The 23,229-nt window shown below is 30.8% G+C and overlaps 1 protein-coding gene and 1 long non-coding RNA gene across 2 annotated transcripts; one reads left to right on the forward strand and one right to left on the reverse strand.

The window, feature by feature from the left end:
• The first annotated feature begins 1,187 nt into the window (after positions 1 to 1,187).
• On the forward strand, positions 1,188 to 20,279 carry LOC114924404 (uncharacterized). Its single transcript, XR_003811614.2, has 6 exons — positions 1,188 to 2,692; positions 4,953 to 5,028; positions 12,036 to 12,129; positions 19,678 to 19,726; positions 19,836 to 20,002; positions 20,181 to 20,279. It is a non-coding gene; the product is annotated as an uncharacterized lncRNA (long non-coding RNA).
• A 1,043-nt stretch (positions 20,280 to 21,322) lies between these two features.
• Positions 21,323 to 22,150, reverse strand: LOC140175042 (F-box/kelch-repeat protein At5g15710-like). The gene has a single exon (XM_072201942.1). It carries the CDS (start codon positions 22,148 to 22,150, stop codon positions 21,323 to 21,325), a length of 828 nt encoding a protein of 275 aa, XP_072058043.1.
• Positions 22,151 to 23,229: the final 1,079 nt, after the last annotated feature.

Here is a 23,229-nt window from a genome sequence, read left to right on the forward strand (position 1 = left end):
AAAAAAAGAAAATAAAATCTTCGGCCGGCGGATCGCCCCGCCAAAACCTGCCAATTTGCCGGTGCGGGTTTTTAAATTTGGTGGGCTCCAAATCCTAGTCCGACTCGCCTTTTTAGCGGGTTTAGCGGATCGACCCGATGGGTTCAGCCCGTTTTACCACCCCTAATTATTACTATCAATTATATATGGATTTTGAGTTTCTGATTTTTTGCGCATGGTGTAAAAAAATTATAAGGCATAGTAGATATTTAATTATTTTAGAGAGAAAAAAGAAAAATATATGAAATGAATAAATTAGAAAACAGAGTAAATTAGAAGGAAAAATCAGCATAAAAATGAATTCAAAGAGAAAACAAAAAGTAGAGAATCAAGTGAAAATGAATTAGAAACAGATAAAAAATTAGAAAAAAAAAATAGGAGATGAAAAAGAAATTTACAAAGAAAAAACCAACAAAAATAAAATTATGGCGGTGCTGAATGAAATCTCAGTAGAGCGTGGACAAATCCAAAGGATACTCCTAAAATTTTAAACCAACTAGTCCAATTGCCCGCGCGTTGCGCGGTAATAACTGCTAGAAAAACAGAGATTATACATCAACTAAACCAAATAATATGAATTCGCTAATAATCCATTCTTATAAATTTTCTTTTAATTTTAAAAAAATTTAATGTAGTCTTTTATTTATACATTATACAAAGTTTGGTTATATAAATTTTTTTATTGGAAACAATTTTTTTAACTGTCATATTTATTAATTGTTTAAAAAAGACTAACTGTCACATATAAATAGAAAAAAAATTTGAGAAAAAATATTTAACCATAATTATAGGATATACACAACTTTCGTTAATTGCTTGTATATATTTATAAATTTATTTTATAAAAAGTAGCTAACCAATATTTTATACACATGTTTATTTAGGAATTTAATATTGACATAATAAATAATTATAAAAATTTTCATCCCATAAAAATGACAACCTCATGTTTTCGCTATTAGCAAATGATGGTGAACCGCACAGGTTTGATAAAAAGTTGTGAACCGGAGTGTTTGAAAAATCCGGACCAATTGGATATTTTAATTATTTTTTAAAGCTAATATAAAAAACCCTAGTCTGAACTCTGGAGCCCAACTCACCAAAAAAGCCTCTCCGACTCACTGACTTCTATCTATTCCTAACGGCACATAGCCACACACAAACCATAGATCTGGGCGCTGGATCTCACCTTGACATCGCCGCCAACGCATGCTAACCGTCGCCGCCGCGGCTTTCTTCTACTCTCGTGGCTGTGCTTTCCTGCTTCTTCCTCATCAGATCTTGTTGTCGCCCATCGTCGCCATCACTGAACCTAACGCCCTGCCTCAGTCCTCCTTCTCTTCTCGGCTTCTCGTGTATCGCGCCTCCCTCCGCCTCTGTAGGGGGTTGTTGCTGCTCGTCTCTCATCTTTGGATGTTGTTGCTGCACGCTGACCTGCGTCATGGATTTTGTCGTTTGTCTCTGCCCGTTGGCAGACCACCGAAGGTTACTTAATCTTTTTGCCGTGAGAATTGAATTTGTGAATTTGTTGTATGGGAGATTTGATAATTACCAAACTTATTCTACAGATATCTGATTTTGTGTTGGTTGGCTAATTTTGAATTGCGAAAGAAAATGTTTGGTGATTGGTATCTAGTTATTTAATTTTACTTCGATGTTATGATATAATGATTATGCTAAAGTGCTAATACAAATAATAAACATGTACCTTATTTTCAAATTTGATTTAGAGGGCACTGGAAATCACCATTGTTTGAATTGATTGTTGAGTGGTTCTAATTGATTGTTAATTGTTAATATACTCGATCGTTACAATACGATTATTGATTGCCTAATTAGGCATCGTTGCCAATTGAAAAATATTGATTGTGAATGTGACCGTATGATTAGAATTAAATAATATTTTCTATTAGAATTGATTGATAACTGTTAATAGATGGATAGAATTGATTAGTAATTGCTTGATTGATTAATTTTAAATCGATAATAAACTCTGTTGCTTCTTTCAAATAACTAATTTCTTAATTGAAATTGATATTTTTCAGTTTCTCCTTCAGATCTTCACATAAAAGATATTGAATTATTCTAGTAATATATGTATGTTATGCACTTTCTAATTTTGTTAATAACATAAAAGTTATGCGTGTTTGTTGTGATTATGTGAAAAGAAACTGATCGTAACTTTTTGTATGTCACATCAGTGATTTGTGATTTTGCTTTACGAATGCAATAATCATAGCACAAAGGCCACACATATATTTTCGGAAGATCTCCTTGAAAAGTTTGAGTTGTTAATTGTAATTGCTATATTTCTCCTTGGTTGGTTGAGTTTAGAATTATGGAATAACAATGAGAGGTGTTTCGGAATATCTAGGTATATAAAATGAATAACAAAAATTATAATCCCAGCAATTTCCAAAATATTTCAATATTCACATCTTCATATATTTTTGTTAAGTAGTTTGGAATTAATTGCATTATTTACTGTTTGGGATCTGTATCTGTACCCATCTTGTTCAGGGATCTAACTGTTTTTTTTTACTGTATTTAACTTTTTTTTGAACCTTCCTCCCGAGTTGAATTCCTCACGACCTGGCTGAAAGCATCTGCTGTTTCCCTCGGTAAAGTTTCTCTTGTATATCTCGACTAAAAGGTATTGCATTATTCCTACTAATATATATATCTTACGCACATTCTAATGTCGTTAATAATAATAATAAATATTTGTAAAAAAAGTGATTCTGTAAGTTTTTTTTAATGTACATATAAGTGGTCTGTAAGTTTCCTTTTCAATAATCCTATAAAAAAACTCATACGGACAAAATTTTTTTGTTGCGGAAATTTAAAGAATAGTTTAAAAATTCATTCAACGTGAGAAAAGCAAATACTTACTGAGGAGTGCTAGGGGCCAGCAACTTTTGTGTTTTGTAACCATTTGTTGGCCATCAATAGTATTTTTTATGGTGTGAGATTACATTTAACGGTAGAAGATCACTCACTTTTCTTTTGATGGTTAAGTGCTGGCCGCAAAACATAAAAATTGCTGGCCTCCTAGATATTTTCATACTTAAAATCACTATTTTATTTATTTAGCTGTACCTACCTGATATGTATTTTCTTTCGAGAAATATATCTATAGATGGAAAGATATTTATTAGTGAATTACTGGTTGGTGTATTAATTTTTGGCTATAGAGTAGTTATATATATTCATTATTTATTAGTGAGAAAAGCAAATACTGAGAAATCACTATTTAATTTATTTAGCTGTCCCTACCTAATATGTATTTTCTTTCCAAAAATATATTTATACACGAAATGATTTATATTATTAGTGAATCTGTTTTAGTGACTGGCTTTGACACCCATCTAAATCTGAAACACAAATATAAATTTTTTGAATGTGAAAGAAGTTAATTGTACAATTTTAAATTTCATTGTATATCTTTTTTTCATTGATATATTTAGAAATGATGTTATACGAATAATTGTTTTGATATAAAATTCGTGTAATAATTTATGGTTGTATATTTTCTTCCATCTCTATCTCTATATTCATTTCTCACACCAAAATGTCCTCCATTGTATATTCTTCTTATATTATGACTGATGAGCTATTTAATTTTTAATTGTAATTGTAGTTTGGTTTTAATGAGTTAACTTTAAAGCTGAGGATCATCATCATTATGAATATACACTCGCGCAAGATTTGGGTTAGAGGTCTTAAATTTTTTGTGAGCGGGCAACATGAAAAATATAAATTAAGAGAGAAAAAATTGAAAATTAAGATGGACTCAAGTAAAAAATTAGAGACTTAGAATTTACAAATTATTAATTTGGGGAGGCTATTGCCCTCTTATTAACGTAGCTCCGTTACTGGATTTAATGATTTCATTTTAATTTTAAAAAATTCTGTAATTGTTTCATACGACAAATATGGATCTCCAATAAAATTTTTTATTTCATTGAAAGCATTATATTTTTTTCGACCAATAAATTTAATTCAATTTGCTCGTATAAATACTTTTTTTGCAATCTTGTTTTTGATAATCTCCAAAAATCAAAATACTAATAAGCAATCGTTTGTTTCGTTCAATTTGTTAATTTATGCTAATTATTATTATTTTTATACACGCATATGATTTTTTGGGGGCTTTGAGCCACTATTTTAAATGTCTCAAAAAAAACATTTTTACATAAACTACTCAACAACGCATATGATTTTTTTTCTTGGCTTTGAGCCACTATTCTAAATGTCTCAAATAAAAAAAAATTGTTTTACATAATAAACTCAACAATTATTTACTTTGTAATACTATATGAGTAGCAATTAAATAGTAGATAGTTTACTAAAAAATTGTTTTTGGTAAAAGTAGTGTTATAATGTAACGCTATAACTTAACAAATTAAAAATATTATTCTGAATTAAACTATTGATGACATAATTGTCATGGCATTTTTTGTTTAAATTTTCAACAACTTTATGTCGTATTTTTTAATAACAGTTTATACAGTTCATTCATGTTTTTACAGTGAGATATTATATAATTGAAAAAAAAGAATCAACGACTACTATGACATGTTTTCTGAAACACAAATTTAAAATGTCAGTTAAAAAACTTTACCTGGCGTTTTCACATTTAATCAAACCACCTAAAAAAAATTTTATAAGTAAATCATACATGATTTTTTATTAATTAAGCCGTTGATAGATGTTAAGTTGCTTCTGGTTATTTTATTATTCTTGAGATTATATTACAAAGTAGAGAGATGTTAAGCTACTATAGTTATGATGGTTAATATGATCCTGCATATTTTGAGTATCTGTTCTATTACTGAACTCAGTTGTAAACTTGTCGCTTTATTCTTCTTCAGACTAACATGGTTTTAACACTATGATTTTGTCTATGCTAGATAATTCCTAATAAACAGTGAGCAACAGGAAGCATTGCATGTCAAGATGCTGATATGATACATATCTACATATAAGGTTAGTGAGTCAAGATATGCTTGATTTATTTAGACATCAAATAATTTCTTGGCTTTATCTCAATTATAATATGTTTATTTCTGGTGGATAATCTTGCATGAGTATGTTATTTTGTATTTTGAAATAGATATAAACTTCATAGAATTAAGTATATCAATAGATATCATATATTGTGAATGATACTAAGATTATAAAATACATGTAACTATCATAAGTTAAAAGATAGGATAAATTCGACCTTAAAAATCTTAGAAGAAACAACCTTGAGAAGTCATTAAAAGAAGCTTTTGCTAATAACAATAAAGCAATAAAACATATGCTTAAAACAAAAAAAATGTCAAATCTAAGATTATATTAGCACCTTTCTATAAACAAAAGTCTTCCTTCTTCGGCGTGATAGGTTTCCTGTGATAAAATTAAAAAATAGTCATAATAAATATTCATATCACAATAAAACTTTTGAAAGGGAATAAAATACATTCGAAATATTACCTTCAATCCAGATTTCTAAAAACTTCATTATAGACAACATTATCAGTCACAGTTGACTCTTTTCCTGCTTCATTAGAAATTAGTATCTTGAGACCTTGTCTAGTTGTTACTCGAGAAAGAGCCACGTACAGTTGACCGTGGCTAAAAACAGGCTTCCTTAAAAGTAAGCTCACATTAGATAATGATTGACCTTGACTCTTATTTATGGTCATAGCATAGGAAACCATTATAGGAAACTGTCTTCGATTAAATTTAAAGGGGATCCTATGATCAGAAGGGGACAGGTTCATACGTGGTATGAACACTTTTTGTCCTGCATTATTACCAGTAATTACTTTGGCTTCAATAATTCGTTTCCCAAGCTGAGTAACAATCAAACGTGTCCCATTGCATAAACCCGAAGAATGATCAATGTTTCTAAGAAGCATAATCGGTATACCAACCTTCAATTTGATTTCGTGGTTTGGAAGACCGGAAGACTTGAGACCATTGAGAAATTCAGGGGTGTGAACAGCTGCAGCAACATCTGTTTGTGTCTCGGACTTGCAAGCCATATCAGCACTGAAGTAAGAAACATGCTGTCTTTGATTAATCTTCATCATATATTCATTAATCTCATCTACAGTCTGAAGTGTTGGTGCCAAGACGGCTCTATCTTGTAAATTCTTCTCGTCATCTGGATCCTCAATGTAATTCTTGAATGTAGATGTTACAACAGCTTCAACTGGATTATTCCAATCTTTTATCAAGATGTCATCTGGAATTTTGATTCTACCAATACCATCAGAAATCTCACCGATCTTTCCATCTCCTATCTTCAATAACCAATCTGCAAACTCCCTTAAGCTTTGATCAGATCCTTCAATGTTGTTAGATCCCTTTAATCTCATGTTTTGAGTCAACTTCAACACCTTACAATGATCCCACAAATAAGATGAATTGATGGTTGCATTAACTACATCTTGTCTCGAACCTTTCGGTATTACGGGTAAAATCTGTCGAAAATCACCTCCAAACACAACTGTTTTACCGCCAAATGGTAGATTTTCACTATTGGAGTTCACAATCTTAAGCAAATCTCTCATGGTACGATCAAGAGCTTCAAAACAAAATTTATTGACCATTGGAGCTTCATCCCATATAATCAACTTAGATTTCACTATCAACTCGGCTAATTGGCTTCCTTGTCTAATGTTGCAAGTTGAAAATTGGTCAACATTTAAAGGGATTGCAAATCTAGAATGAGCCGTTCTACCGCCAGGAATTAGCAAAGAGGCTATACCACTAGAAGCAACTGTTAATACAATTTGGCCTCTTGAATGCAAAGATGCAGCAAGAGTTTGCCATATGAATGTTTTCCCTGTACCACCATAGCCATATAGAAAGTATAAACCACCCTCACCCCGGTCGACACTGTTGATAATAGTATCGTAAACATTCTTTTGCTCAGTGGTCATCTTGGCAAGATTTAATAAATACTTTGACCCTAAGTCTTGTCTGTCGTACAACAGTTCGTCATTGATTAGGTTATTATTTGAAAGATCGCAAGACATCCCATCCTCATAATTAATGTTAGGAAAAGGCATGTCAGGGTAGTCCATTAGACTACGATTATTCCTCTTGAGAATTGTCTCAACTTCTATGAGAGTGAGATTTAACAACTCATTGTCGGATATTGTTAGTCCTACATTAAAAAAAAATCAAGTGCAAACATTGATATAGAAATATGTCATTTGAAAATTAGAAAAATCTAGAAGCAAGTTAATACCTGGATGGTTAAGTAGTCTTCTTCTATTATGAAGTATACCATCGGAGAGTATTTTCCATGTCTTCTCCCAAACATATAGGGGTCTAGTCATTGAGTTAGAAAACAAAAGAGTGGCAAATAGATTCCTAAGGTACTCGCCAGAACCCCAAATGCTTGCTTCTTCAATTGCTTCAATATATTCCCTGTCATCATCCAACAAACCGCGAGCAAAACATGCCTCCCGAAATGATTTGTAAACAACACCATTGTATGTTCGAATGTCCTCATAACTTGTTGGTCCTTTCACCAAATTGAGAAGTATCCTAAGATAATATGACTCCCCCGAAGAAGGAGGAACAAAATAAACACGACCAATTACATGATGTGACCTTCTTCGATGCCATTTCTTGGAATTAGCATTCCATACAAATTTGGAAGGAAAGTCTACATAGTTCAACTGTTTTGCTTCCTCGAATTCACGATTTGCTTCAAACCATGCCAAGAACATGGACTGATTGATAGTTGGCCTTTCGACCACATCTTTTAATGATTCGTGATCTTTGAATAAAACAATCTGTTCGCTTGGCAAGTGAAAAGGTAGGCGGATGACTGCTGGGTACCTGTAATGGATATCATATCCCATAATTCGCCAAGCTGCTTCGCATGGAGATAAATACCTACAATCATAGTACATCTTTATCTCGTCAATCTCATCACATAATGATTCTGTAGACCCCTCGCGGTAAAAAGAAGCAGTAACACGGTCATGACCCTTATTAACATACTTGAATAAATATTTAATTGACCTAGATTGATTGCACCACTCAACATTGATGTGAGCACCATATTTTAACAATAAACTTCGATTGTGTGGAACAACCCATCTGTTATCTAATTCAACCCCAGATTTCTTTATAGTTCTCCCAGTGTCTCTGCGGCGATAAACGGGATATCCATCATCATCAATAGAAGTGGAATCAACAAAACGCTTAGGAAAATTCCTCAAGCACCTACCATTGTCCATACATGGTGAATCCTTTAAGGAAGCTCCACATGGACCATGAATCATCAAGTTACTGACTGCATCATAGTACTTTGCATCAACGCTTTTATCTGGTATTTCCACAGATATAATGTTATCAATATCATCAGGAGTAGGGTACTTGTCCCCTTCATGAAGAAATAACAATATATGTGCATGAGGCAAACCACGCTTCTGGAATTCAATAGTGTATACCACTGTGAAAAGAACAAATAATAGTTAATAAGACTTTAATTTGTATAAAAAGTTTGTCATTATGTTGTTACAAAATGTAACTAATTTATCTAACCGACTAAATTACTTAAAAAAATACCTGCAACGACCCTTCCAAATAACATATTCACACGAAGATCTTTAATCAAGGTATCTAGCTTCATTTTAAACATTCTACATACAATGTCAGGCCTGTCTTCAGCTTTTAGTCCCCTTGTAGACAAATGATCCACTATTTCTGGCCATTTAGGATTGCATGTAAAGGTCAAGAATAAATCTGGATAACCAACTTTGGTACAAATTGCCATGGCATCTTGATAATTCTGAATCATGTATCTAGGACCTCCAACAAAAGTTGCTGGTAAGACTATACGTCTACCGTGCGTAGTTGCAGAATTATCTCCATTCACAACAGCTTCACATATACCTTTGTAGAGATCACACCGTACATTTTCCTGGTGAAAACGATAGTAATTTAGTCGAGATGATTCGATCATTGAGTAAGCATCTACTATGAATTGTTGGAATAGTCGTCTAGAATAAAGCAAAGGAGAACCGTCCGAGAATCTTTCCTGAATATAAAATGCAAAATAGTCCCTCATGGTTACGCACTTTTCTTCGTTGTCATTCTTTCTTTTAATGCGATTAAGTGGTATATGCTCTCGAAACCCATCCTCTCCGTATGGAAACAAAATTGGATACTGTAATCCAAGATAAGATGGATTGAGTTCAGTTATACGCTGAAGAGATCCACTTCGGGTTTGAACAACAATATCTCTCTCCGTTCGTGATGCATCAAAATCACCCACAATTAATCCAGCCACTTCTGATACTGAGGGCAAATTATATCTTCTTCCATCTCGTCCTCTCTTACCAATAAGCCTAAGCTTAACATTTTTTTGAGTTCCATTGTTCAAAGAGTCTCTAACCATGCGAAATGACTTTACCAACACATTATTTTTATCAAGCATCTCCTTCAGTTCTTGGACAATTAGCATATCAACTTTGCTCCTATGATCATTTCCACTGTCCAAAATTGAATCACTGCTTTATTATATGGTTCATGAAATTGTTAAACTCGATTAAGGACTAACTTTAATGTCTATAATTAGATAAACCCTACTAAAATACTAAAAGAAATATAATCAGTGATTATTTCTTAATTTTAAATCATGTTTAATTCACTTTATAAAGAAAAGAAATCATATTAATATATCTTGATTGAGCACCCTTAACAATGCAAAAAGACAAATAAATCTAATAAATTAAATTTATTAATTGAATGAAATTTAACAGAGATACACCACTAAGAATATATACCTTACAACTTGGATTCTGTTAGATATCTCATTGTCTGTGTCATATATATATAATTGAGCAAATTTAGCAGTTGATCCTTCAGGGGGAATAAGACTGCCAAGAAGGTGGTAGTTTTGTCCACATAGTATAAATGTTGGTGGACCTCTGCCTCGATTAATGACTTTGTCGACTTTACCACCCAAAGATGTGAATGCAAACATGCTATTGTATGTTCGAAGATTCTCACAAAAGTTCTTGCTTCTATCATCGTTATTCCACATTAGACGTTGAAGAATAGGAGGAGGTTCTTTCGGTTGAGGCAACTGAACCTGACCTCCTCTACAACACAGCGTGTACTTAGGAATAGTTGCATTATAATGTTTTCCAATTCTTTCATCATACCAAAAGAGAGCATTACAAAATTCACACTCATAGATGCATTCACCATGGTTAATATATTCTGCAACATACACACATGATAAAATAGAAATCCGAGTTAAATTCTTGCTATTTTTTAATTCAATAATTAATAACTATAAGTACAACTTGTGAGACCAACCTTATTAAGAGCATATGTGAATCTAAATTTAGTAACCTTAGTCTATTTTTACTAATTACTATAATATCACAATAATTTATTGCAGTTTAACAATGGAAACCACATTACCTTCTGTATATACCGAATTGTTGCACGCTGTCTCCTCGCCTAAGAACAAACATTAAAAAATTAGAGGATTAACTAAAAGTTAAAGTGTCTGTACACTAAAGATGGAAATTAATTACCGATTCCTTCTAACAACATATCTGTTACATTGACAGCCCCATTATTTAATGTTTCATCAGCTGTTAGCAAAGGATCTTCTGCATTGAGTGATATACCAAATTTAAATACAAAATTTATTAATTCGTGTAACTAAAAGCCAATATAATCTAAAAATAAATGTATTAATGCAAAGTTTCATAATAGAGATGTCAAGTATTTTACCTTCCAAGATTGATGAATTCCTATTGCTTAAACAATCATTGGTTTGAGAATGTATCGGGAAAATGTTCTTAGGATGTATCGGTTCCTGAGCTGTGATAGCAGTCAAAGTGCTCTGCATTGTCAATCCCACATGCAAATCATCTGCTTTCTTTGAAACATAGTTCTGCGTCTGATCTATAATGGAGAATAATACATCGTCAAAATAAACAAAATCTTCAATCTGATGCAAGGTTACAAAGTTTTTTCACTAAACATAGGGATTTATACTTACCGTGATGACCTTTACTTGTACTGTTGCTACTCTGTACATTTCCATCCCTAAAAAATAAGTCTCCAATCCTAGCTCTTTTGCATCTCAAATCTATTAACTTATAAATGACAAATAATAAGATTATTACACAAAAACCAAGTACCAAGTTCTTATAATTATGCAATAATAATTATATGAATAAACAACGACTAACTGACCATTTGGAGAGCCTTTAGTCTGATTAATGGTTGATTCACAAATCTCTTCCGATGGATCACATTGACATCCCTGACCATCTTTTGAAAGTATGTGTTCTGGAGTATAATTTTCATGTATGTTTTTTATGCTTTTCACATTTGATATTGCAAATGAGACTGAATATGTGTCATAAGTAACTTGATTTTCGAAATTATTGAACTTATGAAAAAGCTAACACCAGAATGAAATTCCATAAGACTTGCACAGGTTATTTCATTGATATCAAACATCTAAGTTATTCCAATAATCCAAGTATATATCTCACTAAGTTCCTAATATTTTGATTCAAAACATTCATGGTAGCATTCAAAAAAAGGATTCTTTATCATGTTCAAAACACTTGAATTTACATATAGTAAGCTGAAAACAATCAATTACCTTGATTGTCTTGTTTAGATGAAGAGTTTGAACCAAAAATCATAGGTCTAATTACATTGAGAGAAGAGCTTATATCTTTCAAAGCTGGCCGTCTAGCAGCTCCTGATAGATAACATTAAGGATACAAAGTGAATCTAAAGATATTTATAATACAATCTATCAAAGATTTTAAGTGGAGAAATAAACTATATATATAATACCAATTTGACCTTTGATAGAAAACTGTTTAGCACGGTTTTGGATTAGAAATTCCTTCCTTTTGGCCCTTGCTGTTCTGCATAATTCCTTGTCCATAGTGTGAAATTGAAAACTCTTTTCTGACAGAATGGTTTATGTTGTTTAGGGACCTGCTGATGTGAGTGCCATATTTACATTGAAAGGAGCTTCATAAAGGTGGACTAAATAACAACAACGTACAAAGAGAGCTCCACAAACAGGTCCTTGCTAAAATTACTCACTTTTATTTCAAGTATAAATAATACTAAATGAGAACTTAATATATTCAGAATTCAGATATATTGTGGTTAGCAGAAATATATATGGGTCTCAAAATTTCAAATCATTGACTTCTTTATGATGTCCGTCATTTGTTATTTTAATTTTAATAATTAAAAATGTAGCTTAGCATGAAACTTCTTCCCTGACACCCAACCTAACTATGACACACAACCTAACTATAGTGATTGCTCCTAAGCAATAGATGATGCTATTACATAGAAACTTGTGGCAACTATGATCCAAAAAATTTGGGATTTGTTAAATCATTTCTATGTGTAGATCATAGCATATCTATGAGTTTCGTATTGAAATCTTAGTAGCATCTAAAAGGCTGGATTTGAAAAATATCTTTTATATATATCTAGTAGCTTGTTCTATTATAATATATTATCTATTAATATGTATCAAGTACCGAAACTTATATTATCTATTATTAATATGTATTATAATATATTTCAAGTACCGAAACTTATTATAATAACTGAAAGTTCTGTGTTGCTAATGAAATTCAAATCTAATTTCAACTAAAACAAATGAATATTAGAGGGGTAAATCTAATATAAGATGCCTCATAAGCAAACCCAAATTGAATAGGTGAATTCAAAACACAACAACTAAAGATATATTGCACGGGAACATAGAGAAAATCCATTAAAATAACACAATACATAACCCAGACTGAAATATAGATTGATAACAGCAACACTAACTGCTCTAAGGATTAAAAGACATAAAATTAAATATTAAGGATTGAACATCCCTTGCAATAATAAGCTTAAGGACTTGATCTCGATCTCTTCCATCCAAGTTCTGTAGAATAACTCTTTGCTCTGATTTTTTTTAATGTTCAAACTCTTCAATATATTGCACAGGAACACATAGAGAAAATCCATTAAAATAACACAATACATAACCCAGACTGAAATATAGATTGATAACAGCAACACTAATTGCTCTAAGGATTAAAAGACATAAAATTAAATATTAAGGATTTAACATCCCTTGCAATAATAAGCTTAAGGACTTGATCTCGATCTCTTCCATCCAAGTTCTGTAGAATAACTCTTTGCTCTGATTTTTTTTAATGTTCAGACTCTTCAAACAAATCTCAGTATTATGACGATCATTGATCCTCATAAGGTTGCTTCTGTGCTCCATTAGCATAATGATCTGATCTCCAATAAAAATATTAGGGTTAAATCCGATGCTGATTGGATTAATGCTGAGTATGTTTTGCCACATCTTTTTCCTGGATGCATTGGTGTCTAATTTCCATATCCCGATCTTATCATCTTGACATGTACTATCATATGAAATATAGCAGACCTTATCATTAAAAGCCGAAAGATATTGGAACTTCTTCTTGGCTATCTTCGGGATTGTGTACCGATTAAGCTGGCCTGATTTTAATTCATAACACACAACACAAAGTGGATGGATATAGTCCTCACCAACCCAATTAATCCAGAACACAACACCATTCAGCCATACGCTATTCGGCCCTAACTTTTGAATTACTTTGTCTTCGATGACATGCTCAGTCCAGTCGTTCATTCGAGAATCGTAAAATGTGAACTCCAGCCTCCTGTCTCGAAAACTCCTCTTATAAGTGTGAACTACATAGTACTGATCAATGCCACTTGTATATCCAAAATTATATATACAAACAGCATGCAAAGAACGAACTGATCCAGGATCTTTTAAAATTCGTGTTCGCCTTGTTAGAGGATTCCACAGCATGATCTCGGATGGGAGTCCATGAAGGCTGTACCTCAAACACACCAACCCATTGTCACACCCAATGACACTCCACCATCCAAAATCGGATGTATTGAATGGTAACCTAATAGGTGTAGTGGCTTGAGATTCTCCATGAATGCTTGTAAGCCAATCACGCCCGATTTCCCACGGAGGAAAACCAAATGTTAAGAGAATGCTGAAATGCCTACCTTTGGTTGCAAAAAAATTTCTCTTCACAAATTGATAGGAAGATAATTGGCGGTACCATTGTTTGCTCAAACATCTGCACCTCGCAACAGTCTTTGGCTCGGTCTTCACCAAGATCTCCATTAGGACATCTTCAGGCAAATCTTTCTTTGTAGATGAAGTTTGATGTGTATTGTTAATGGACATTTTTACACTAAAACAGAATATCGAAGTGATAGAACCACACCTCATAATTCAAAAAATAATGTGCTGCTGTTGGAGAAATTTAGTGAATTTATATAAGTATGCCCGAGTCTATGATAATTGTTAAATAAATATTTTTAGCTGAGCTATAGGGCTAATGTGATTTTTTCTACAAAGCTTTCTAATAATATATTATACTTGAGGTAGAAGGAAATGATGAGGTTTAAGGAGTACAACCTATGAAATCTCTTTTGTGATTATTGGAGCTTGTGGTGTGCTCTGTAGATCAATAGTAGTTATCCAACTATGGTTAAATAATGGATATTACTTTTTACTCATAAATCTTTATTGTATGTTACTATACTAAAATTTTTAATATGAATTTTTTTACATCCATTTTTTTAAAGGACTTTTTAAGATTTTAAAACAGATATTTTTTATTCAGGATTGGCTTCTAGAAAAATAGCATTTTTTATACATCAATTTATATAGATTTAACTAATTTATCTATTCTCTCCACTTACAAAAGTTTTTAAATAAATTATCCATGAATTTAAACAACTTCTTTCTCTGATGAATATTTTTTTATACCTATAAATTCTTTATTTTATATAAATACATATTTAGATTTATTTGAAAAAATTTTCTCTAAAGGTTAATTGATATGAAATATTACTTTTTTTAAAAAAATAGGTATCCATTTTATTTTTTAAATTTACTTAATATATCTAAACAAAATAATTATTGGAATAGATTAATTTCTTGAATTTAAAAGATTACAAAACAGTTATTTTAGAAAATATAATTATTATTAATAACCAATTTCAAATTATAATGGTGAGTAATTTTTTTCCTTCTTTAAATACATCTCAATCCCAACAATTTCACCGTTTATGGGATGTGGTTCTATTAATTTGGCATATATTTTTTACATCAATTAATATATATGTAAACACGGTATCTATTATCTTCACGTAGAAAAGATTTTTTTGGTATTATTTGTACTATATAAAATTTTTCATTACTTATTTAAATAAGTTTTTTAAAAAATAGTTCATCAATTTAGTCAACTTCTTTCTTTGATGCTTTTTTTCTTACTTAACAATTCATCTTTTTTTTAATCTACTTCTAGAATTTTATTTTTAAATTTTATTAAATAAATTAATTGGATATCATTATCTATAACTCCTAAATCCTAAATTTCAAAACAACTCAAACCTAAATTTCAAATTGTAAAAGGTCAACCCAACACTATAATCCTAAATCGTAAACCCTAAATCTAACCTTAAGATACTTTGTAAGAATCTATTTCTACATTTTAGACAATTTTTTCTATTTTCTTCTGTTACTAAAAAGAATCAACATGATTTGTAATTTATAAAATTTTTAAATTTCTTATTTTAAATAAAATTTTGAAAAAAATGTTCAAAAATGTTCAAAATTTTATTTTTCTACAGAATTTATTTTAGGTCAAAATTCTTTATTTTACCTACTTCTATATTTTTATATTTTTTTGTCTAAAGATTAATTGATACTAAATATTCCTCTTTTTTTTAATTGAGAAGTACAAAATTTCGAATACATTAATTTCTTAAATGAATTTAAAATAAGGACGAAGAAATAGTAATTTTAGCATTTTAAATTATGTACACATAAAGTTGTTAATGCCTCACATAATAACAACCGAGACATATCTAAAAATCTTTACAACATATAATATAAATATTTAGTGATAATGGTTAGTGATTCTTGTTACTTTCTTTAAAAATTCACCTCAATGGCATCAATTTCATAGGGTCTCTTATCTATGTTTGGCTTCAATTACCAAATAAACACAATCAGACTTCTGAAATAGTTCCTATGAATTAATCTGAATATATGATAAACCTTCTCTTATTAATAAATTCAAGTTCACAAAAAAATTGTTAATTAAATGATATCTTTTAGAAGATTGTGGAGTTAAAAAAAATAAAAATAACAGTAAAGGATAAGAATAATGTACATAACTATATCAAATAAATTAATCCTCTTAATAATAATCAGATAGTTATAATAAAGCAAGTCAACATGAAGCTGGAATTTAACTCTTAATAATAATCAGATAATTATAATAAAGCAAGTCAACATAAAGCTGGAATTTAAATTTGAAACATAAGAACCTACAGAACTTCTTAAAGCATAACACTATCTTGTACCAATAAAGTGGTACAATTCTTTCATCCTTCATGGCCTAAGCAAACCTTGAAGAACCTTAGTAACAGACTTAAACATCATATCTTGTACCCGTGTCCTGTATACAAAAGTTTCGCTACCTTTAGTATGCATATTGAGCTTAGAGATAGAAAATCCAGAAGATGCTGCAACATTATCATTATCATTGCTTCTGTCATCTTCATTAAACATTAGGAATTCAGCACCAACCTTTAGGCTAGGATTAGTAATAATACCAACATTACTTATCCCTGTTATACACTTCCAATGTAAAAAGCCACCATCTTCGATATCTACCTTCCAAAAGTTGACCCGATTTCCATCTGGTTTACTCTCATGAGATACAAAGCAAAGAATATCCTCATAAACAATAAGATATTGAAAGTCTTTAATTGCTTTTCTTGGAATCTTTATTTTCTTAAACTCGCAAAGATATATATCGAACATGACAACACAATTAGCAACAGAATATTGTGTACTTTCCACCCAATTAATCCAAAATGCCTTTGCTTGATAGAAAACACTGTGATATCCTAATCTATGTAGCCTTAAGTTCTTGCTTGTACCATTAATCCAAGAGCCTTGTGATGAGTTGAAGACATGATATTACAAAAACTTATCATTAAAATGCCGCTTTGAAACATAAACAACGAAATAATTATCAGTATTTTGAATATACCCAAATGCATAACCAAAAATAGCTTGACAGCATTGTTTAGAAGCAGGATCAGAAAGAAACCTGACACATTTCATCAAAGGATTCCACACAATCAACTCAGATAAAAAGCCACCGATAGTGTACCTTATACAAATATTGCCATAGTCTGAACCAATGACATTCCACCAACCAATATTAGATACGGTGAATGGTAGCTCGCATGACCTCACGGCACCGTCAATAGGATCAATGCTTGTTATATTCATTGTTGAATTTTCCCATGGTGGAAGCTCCATATGGATAAACAAACTTGTATATTTATCCATGTTCTTAAATGTAAGCTCTTTCATTAAACTGTAGGGTGAGAGCATTTCATTCCAGAACTTATTAAGAACCCTACACTGCATCAGAGTTTTCAGGTCGGCCTTGAAAAATATATCCATCATCAACTCGTTAGGCAACTTTTGATCCTGGAAAAAAGAATGATTGGGTGTGATATCACTCATTTTCACTAAATCACTGTAAATGGTATTTCAAGCTTCTAATGTGAGTTTGTTAACAACAATACTCGATATAAATATAGAATTCTAGTGTCTGAAATTAAAAAAATCCTACATGTGGTGAAGAGAATATGTTATTAAACTACACTCTACCTTAATGGATATGTAAATGTTGGAGGTCAAATGGTGGGAATGAAAAAGTATAATATAATATATTATTTTTTTATATTTTCTTTAGATTTTAGACATTAACAATCTATACTTTTTTTTATGGTGTAAGAATATTTGGTTTTTGTACAGGTTCAATTGTAAATTAATATGTTAATTAATCTAATAATTAGAATTGGAGTGTAAAAAGATCTATGACAATGTGTGTACATATTTATCTCCAATTAATTTTATTTTTATACCTAAAGAGTAATTATTTTACCCCCTCTATATTTTTAGATATTTTTTAGATATTAATAAAAAATAAAGTTATCTGTTATAAAATTTTAATTTGTTTTATAGATATTTTAAACACTGAAATTCAATTCAAATCTAGAATTTTATTAATTCATTTTAATTACTAAAATTTAATTTAATTCTAATTGAAATTTAAGTACACAAAAAATGCAATTCAATTCTATATAATAATAATAATAATAATAATAATAATAATAATAATAATTTATAAAATGTTGACTGTTCTCTTTTATTTTATTCTATTATTTTAATTCTGAATGAGTAGAGAAACATGGATGTGATAGATAAATCTCTCTTAGAATATAAAAAGATTATCTGCAACTTTTATCCATTCCCTATGCCCTTCTAATTTGTCTGACGCCTATAAAATTTTTTTTACAGCTATCCTATTTTAGTGTTTCTTATCCCATACCATACCCTGTAAACCCTTTTTCACTCCACTTTTTATTTCAATTGTAGGGGCCTTAATGGATATGTAAATGCTGGAGGTCAAATGGTGGGAATGAAAAAGCATAATATATTGATTTTCTTGTATTTTCTTCAATTTTTAGTTTTCTCCACTTTTTTTTATTGGGTAAGAATGTTTTGTTTATTTACAGTTTTAACTATAAATTAATATGTTAATTAATTTAATAATTAAAATTCGAATGTCAAAGAATCTATGACAATGTATGTACAAATTTGTCTCTAAATAATTTTTCTTTTATACCTAAAGATTATTTATTTTATTCCCCCTCTACATTTTTTTAGGTTAAAATTTTTTTGGTCTAAAATTGATTAACTCATTTTAAAAACTAAAATTTAATTCAATTCTAGTTAACCTTTAATTCATCATAAAATTCAATTCACTTATATATAATATATAATTGATATAATATTAAGTATTCTCTTTTGTTTTTAAAATAGTATATTTGTTTTCTTTTTAGTCATTAGCCGTTATATTCTTCGGTTTTAAGAAGTATCTTCATTTTCTTATTTTCCCTTTCCTTCAACTTAATAAATATTAGTGGCTTTAAAATCTAAAATTTTCAGATGTATTTAAATTAATAAAATATGAAGTTGTCTGTTATACAATTTTAATTTATTTTATAGATACTTTAAATACTGAGATTCAATTCAATTCAAGAATTTTATTAATTCATTATAATAACTAAAATTTATTTTAATTCTAATTGAAATTTAAGTCATCTCAAAATACAATTCAACTCTATATAATAATAATAATAATAATAATAATAATAATAATAATAATAATAATAATAATAATAATAATAATTAATAAAATGTTGACTATTCTCTTTTATTTTGATTCTATTATTTTAATTTTGAATGAGTAGAGAAACATTGATGTGATAGATATATCTTTATTGGAATATAAAAAGATTATCTGCAACCCTCACCCATTATGCCCTTCCAATTTGCTTCACACCTATAAACCCCCTTTCCACTTAATGCAACTATTTGTGTTTCTTATCCCATACCCTATAAACCCCTTTTCACTCCACTTCTTATTTCAATTGTAGGGGTCTTTTGGAAACGGCAGGATGGTGTTCGCATTCTTCTTCTTGTCAGGTTTTGAATTTCATGTATCTCAACAACTCTTCCATGGATCCACAAAGGCTACAGTGGATATGATTTAACCCTATGATTTTGACCTATACTCTATAGTTGCCTGCTGCAGCGTTCTCTTTAGTTCTTAGCATGGCGGCCATGAATAGCTTCTCTCTCCGTTCTGATAATGAAAGGGGTGAAGATCTTCTATCAGAACATACAGTAGGATTTATATTGATTGATTTGATGATTGTTTGGGGTTAGTGATTACCGAGGGCAGCAGACTTCACTTTATAGGTACTCTATTTAGATTTATAGTAGGTAAAATATATTGCTAATTCTACCTACTTCTGTACTGTACCGTGTTTTGGTATGCTCAGTGATTTTTTTTTGATGTGGAAGTGAACATGGATTGGAATAGATTGGAATAGCTATTGAGTGATTTCTACTTCTGCTCTATGTTTGCATGCTGCAGCTTCTCTCAGTTCTGAGCATGGCGGCGATGAATAGCTTCTCTCTCCGATCTGATGATGAAAGGGGTGAAGATCTTCTATCAGAACATGCAGTAGGATTTATATTGATTGATTTGATGATTGTTTGGGTTAGTGAGTACCGAGGGCAGTAGGCTTCACTTCACAGGTACTCTATTTAGATTTGTAGTTGCTTCTGATATTGCTAATTCTACCTACAGCTGCATTGTATTTGGTGTTCTGAGTGAGTTTTTTTATTTTTTTTTATGTGGGAATGAATAATGGGTTGGAATGGCTATTGAGTGATATTTCTTTTTTTATCTTAAATTTTTTTTGTCTAAAAAGTCTTTGATATTCAATAATCTTGCTTTTTCAAAAAAGTTATCTGCTTCTAAATAATATAGACATCCAATAATAAATCCTAAATCCAAAATCTTAAAATCTAAACCTAACCCTAACCCTAAACCCTAATTACTAAATCCTAAATTCTAAATCCATAAACCCCAAATACTAAAAGATAATTTCATGAATACATTGGCTTGGTAAATAAATCAAAATTCTTTAAAATCAATCATAATAGCATATTAAATCAAATATATATTTGAATGATTTTATAAATAGTAATAACACTTCATCAATTAGTTATCAATAATTGAAACAACTACTTATGAATATGAATAAAAATCACATTAGGAAACACTTCTTGATATACTTATCAATAACTGCTACAATTACATGATTACAACACTTGATAAACCAACTAATAATATAAAAGAAATATTAATAATACTACTTCAACTAACAACACAGAACCCTCAGGGAATAAGCAACCCTTGGGATACAATTGTAGCAGACTTAAGACACATCTCATAGGGCCATGAACTATAGTAAATGGTATTCCTTTTGTGAGTAATCATATTGACTTTGGATACTGAGACCTCTACTGAAAGAGGTAAATTTGTCCTCTTTGAACTTTTAATCCTTTCGTGAACTCTGATTAGATCTTCACCAATAATAAAACTGGGGTTGCAATGAATTTTCCTTTGCCTATTCTCCATAAAGTTTATCCAAGGAACAATATTGAAGGTTTCAATGTCAACCTTAGATAAAATAGTGTGCCATCCCATACTGGATATTTCATAACCCATTAAACACAATTGTCTTGAAAAACAGTGATAGATTGAAAATATAGCTTTCGATCCTGGTTTGGAGAATGACTTATCTTAATTTTTTGGATTTCGAACGTCACCACGTCAAAGATAACTATATCACTGGCAATATTGGATTGCCTTCCCACCCAGTTGATCCAAAAAGCCTTGCCTCTGTATACGGCAGAACTATCACCCAAATTCTTCAGCCTTTGATCCTTAATATAACCATGTCTCCATTCCCCATAAGCCGAGTCATATACATTGCAGTGAAGAAATCGATCTCTGATATGCCTCTTTGATACATGTACAATGAAATACTGATTAGTTCTAGGAGTGAAACCAAATGCATACCCGATCACAGCTTGACGGAGTAGTTTGTCAGCAGGGTCTTCCAAGCACCGAAGACTTTTGAGAAGGGGATTCCAAACCAACACCTCAGAATTAAAACCATTGATACTATATCTCAGGCATAGCATCCCATTTTCAGACCCAATAACACTCCACCACCCAGATTGATCAATCTCAATAGGCAGCTGACATGGTATGACGGCTCCATTGACACAATCAATCATACTTATGTTATCTGGCGAATAAACCCAAGCAGCTAAACCAACCTGAAGAAGCAGATTCAAGTGCTTACCCTTAGTTGCAAACGTGTTCTCTTTCATAAAACTATATTCAGATAATATCTCATTCCATACTTTACCTAGCGCCCTGCATCTCACTGCTGTTTTTGGCTCGCTTCTCCTAAAAATTTCAAGCAAGATATCATCCGGAAAAACTTGTTCCAAGTTCATTTCTGCTGAGGTAGCACTTTGGCCCATGTTGATGTGGGGAAAAGGGATGTAATATGAATACATATAATCTAATGATTATCCTTGTATAGGGTATTTATAGTTACTACTTTATAATCTAAAGGTTACTATTTCAAACTGTGTTTGGTTTCACAGACTCCAATGTAGCAAATTCCTTGTTATTTTAAATGTATACTGTCAAAACAATATACAATGCCTCATTGAAAATCTTTTTCTTATAGCATAAGCAAATATTGAATGAGCATAGGTTTACCTATGCTTGAAGGGATGATTTAACCCAACCTTTAATATATTTTTTATTCTCTTTTGTCAACAGTTTTTGTATTTGAATAAATATAATATTAAAATCAGATATATTTGCAGACATTTATTATATATATATATATATATATTTAAAATCTATATATTTGGTTGCATGCCTTGACCATCCTCTAAAAATTATTATTAATTAAACCATGTTTAAGAATAGTGAAAGTTGATATACTATATTCTAAGAGTTCCTTTACTAATTTGTAATGATTTCTCTTATGTATAATTGTTATTGAATCTGTTCCTTCTAGATTATATTGTATATATATTGTACTATATAATATGATAATTGTAAGTTTGGGATATAGATAGATAATTTATAATCAACAACTATATTGATATGGGTTACTCCATGCAGGAAAGATTAAGTCATTAGCATCAATACAAATTAGAAAACGAAATTCTAAAAGCACACTTTCTAGAGACATAAACATCATTACAAAGTCTAGAGATATACTCTCCAAGTCTTTGACTTCTTAGTACTTGACAACATCCCTATGGATATACTCTCCAAGTCTTTCACAATTACTCCTATAATTCCTGTATTAGTCTTTTTAGCTCTCTAATTTAGTACACAGTCTAGAGAGTCTTTTCTTTCTTAATACTCAACCTTGGCTTCTTAGTACTGACAACTGCCCTACGGGTATACTTTCCAAGTCTTTCGCAACTACTCCTATAATTCCTGCATCAATCCTTTAGCTCTTCCCTTGCTGCTGGTAACTGTCTTAGACTCATTGACAGATTCCTGATTATCAAAACAAATTAAATAGTTAATAATC

The sequence above is a fragment of the Arachis hypogaea genome, chromosome 9 (genome assembly GCF_003086295.3).
Source record: "Arachis hypogaea cultivar Tifrunner chromosome 9, arahy.Tifrunner.gnm2.J5K5, whole genome shotgun sequence".
NCBI classification, from domain to species: Eukaryota; Viridiplantae; Streptophyta; class Magnoliopsida; order Fabales; family Fabaceae; genus Arachis; species Arachis hypogaea.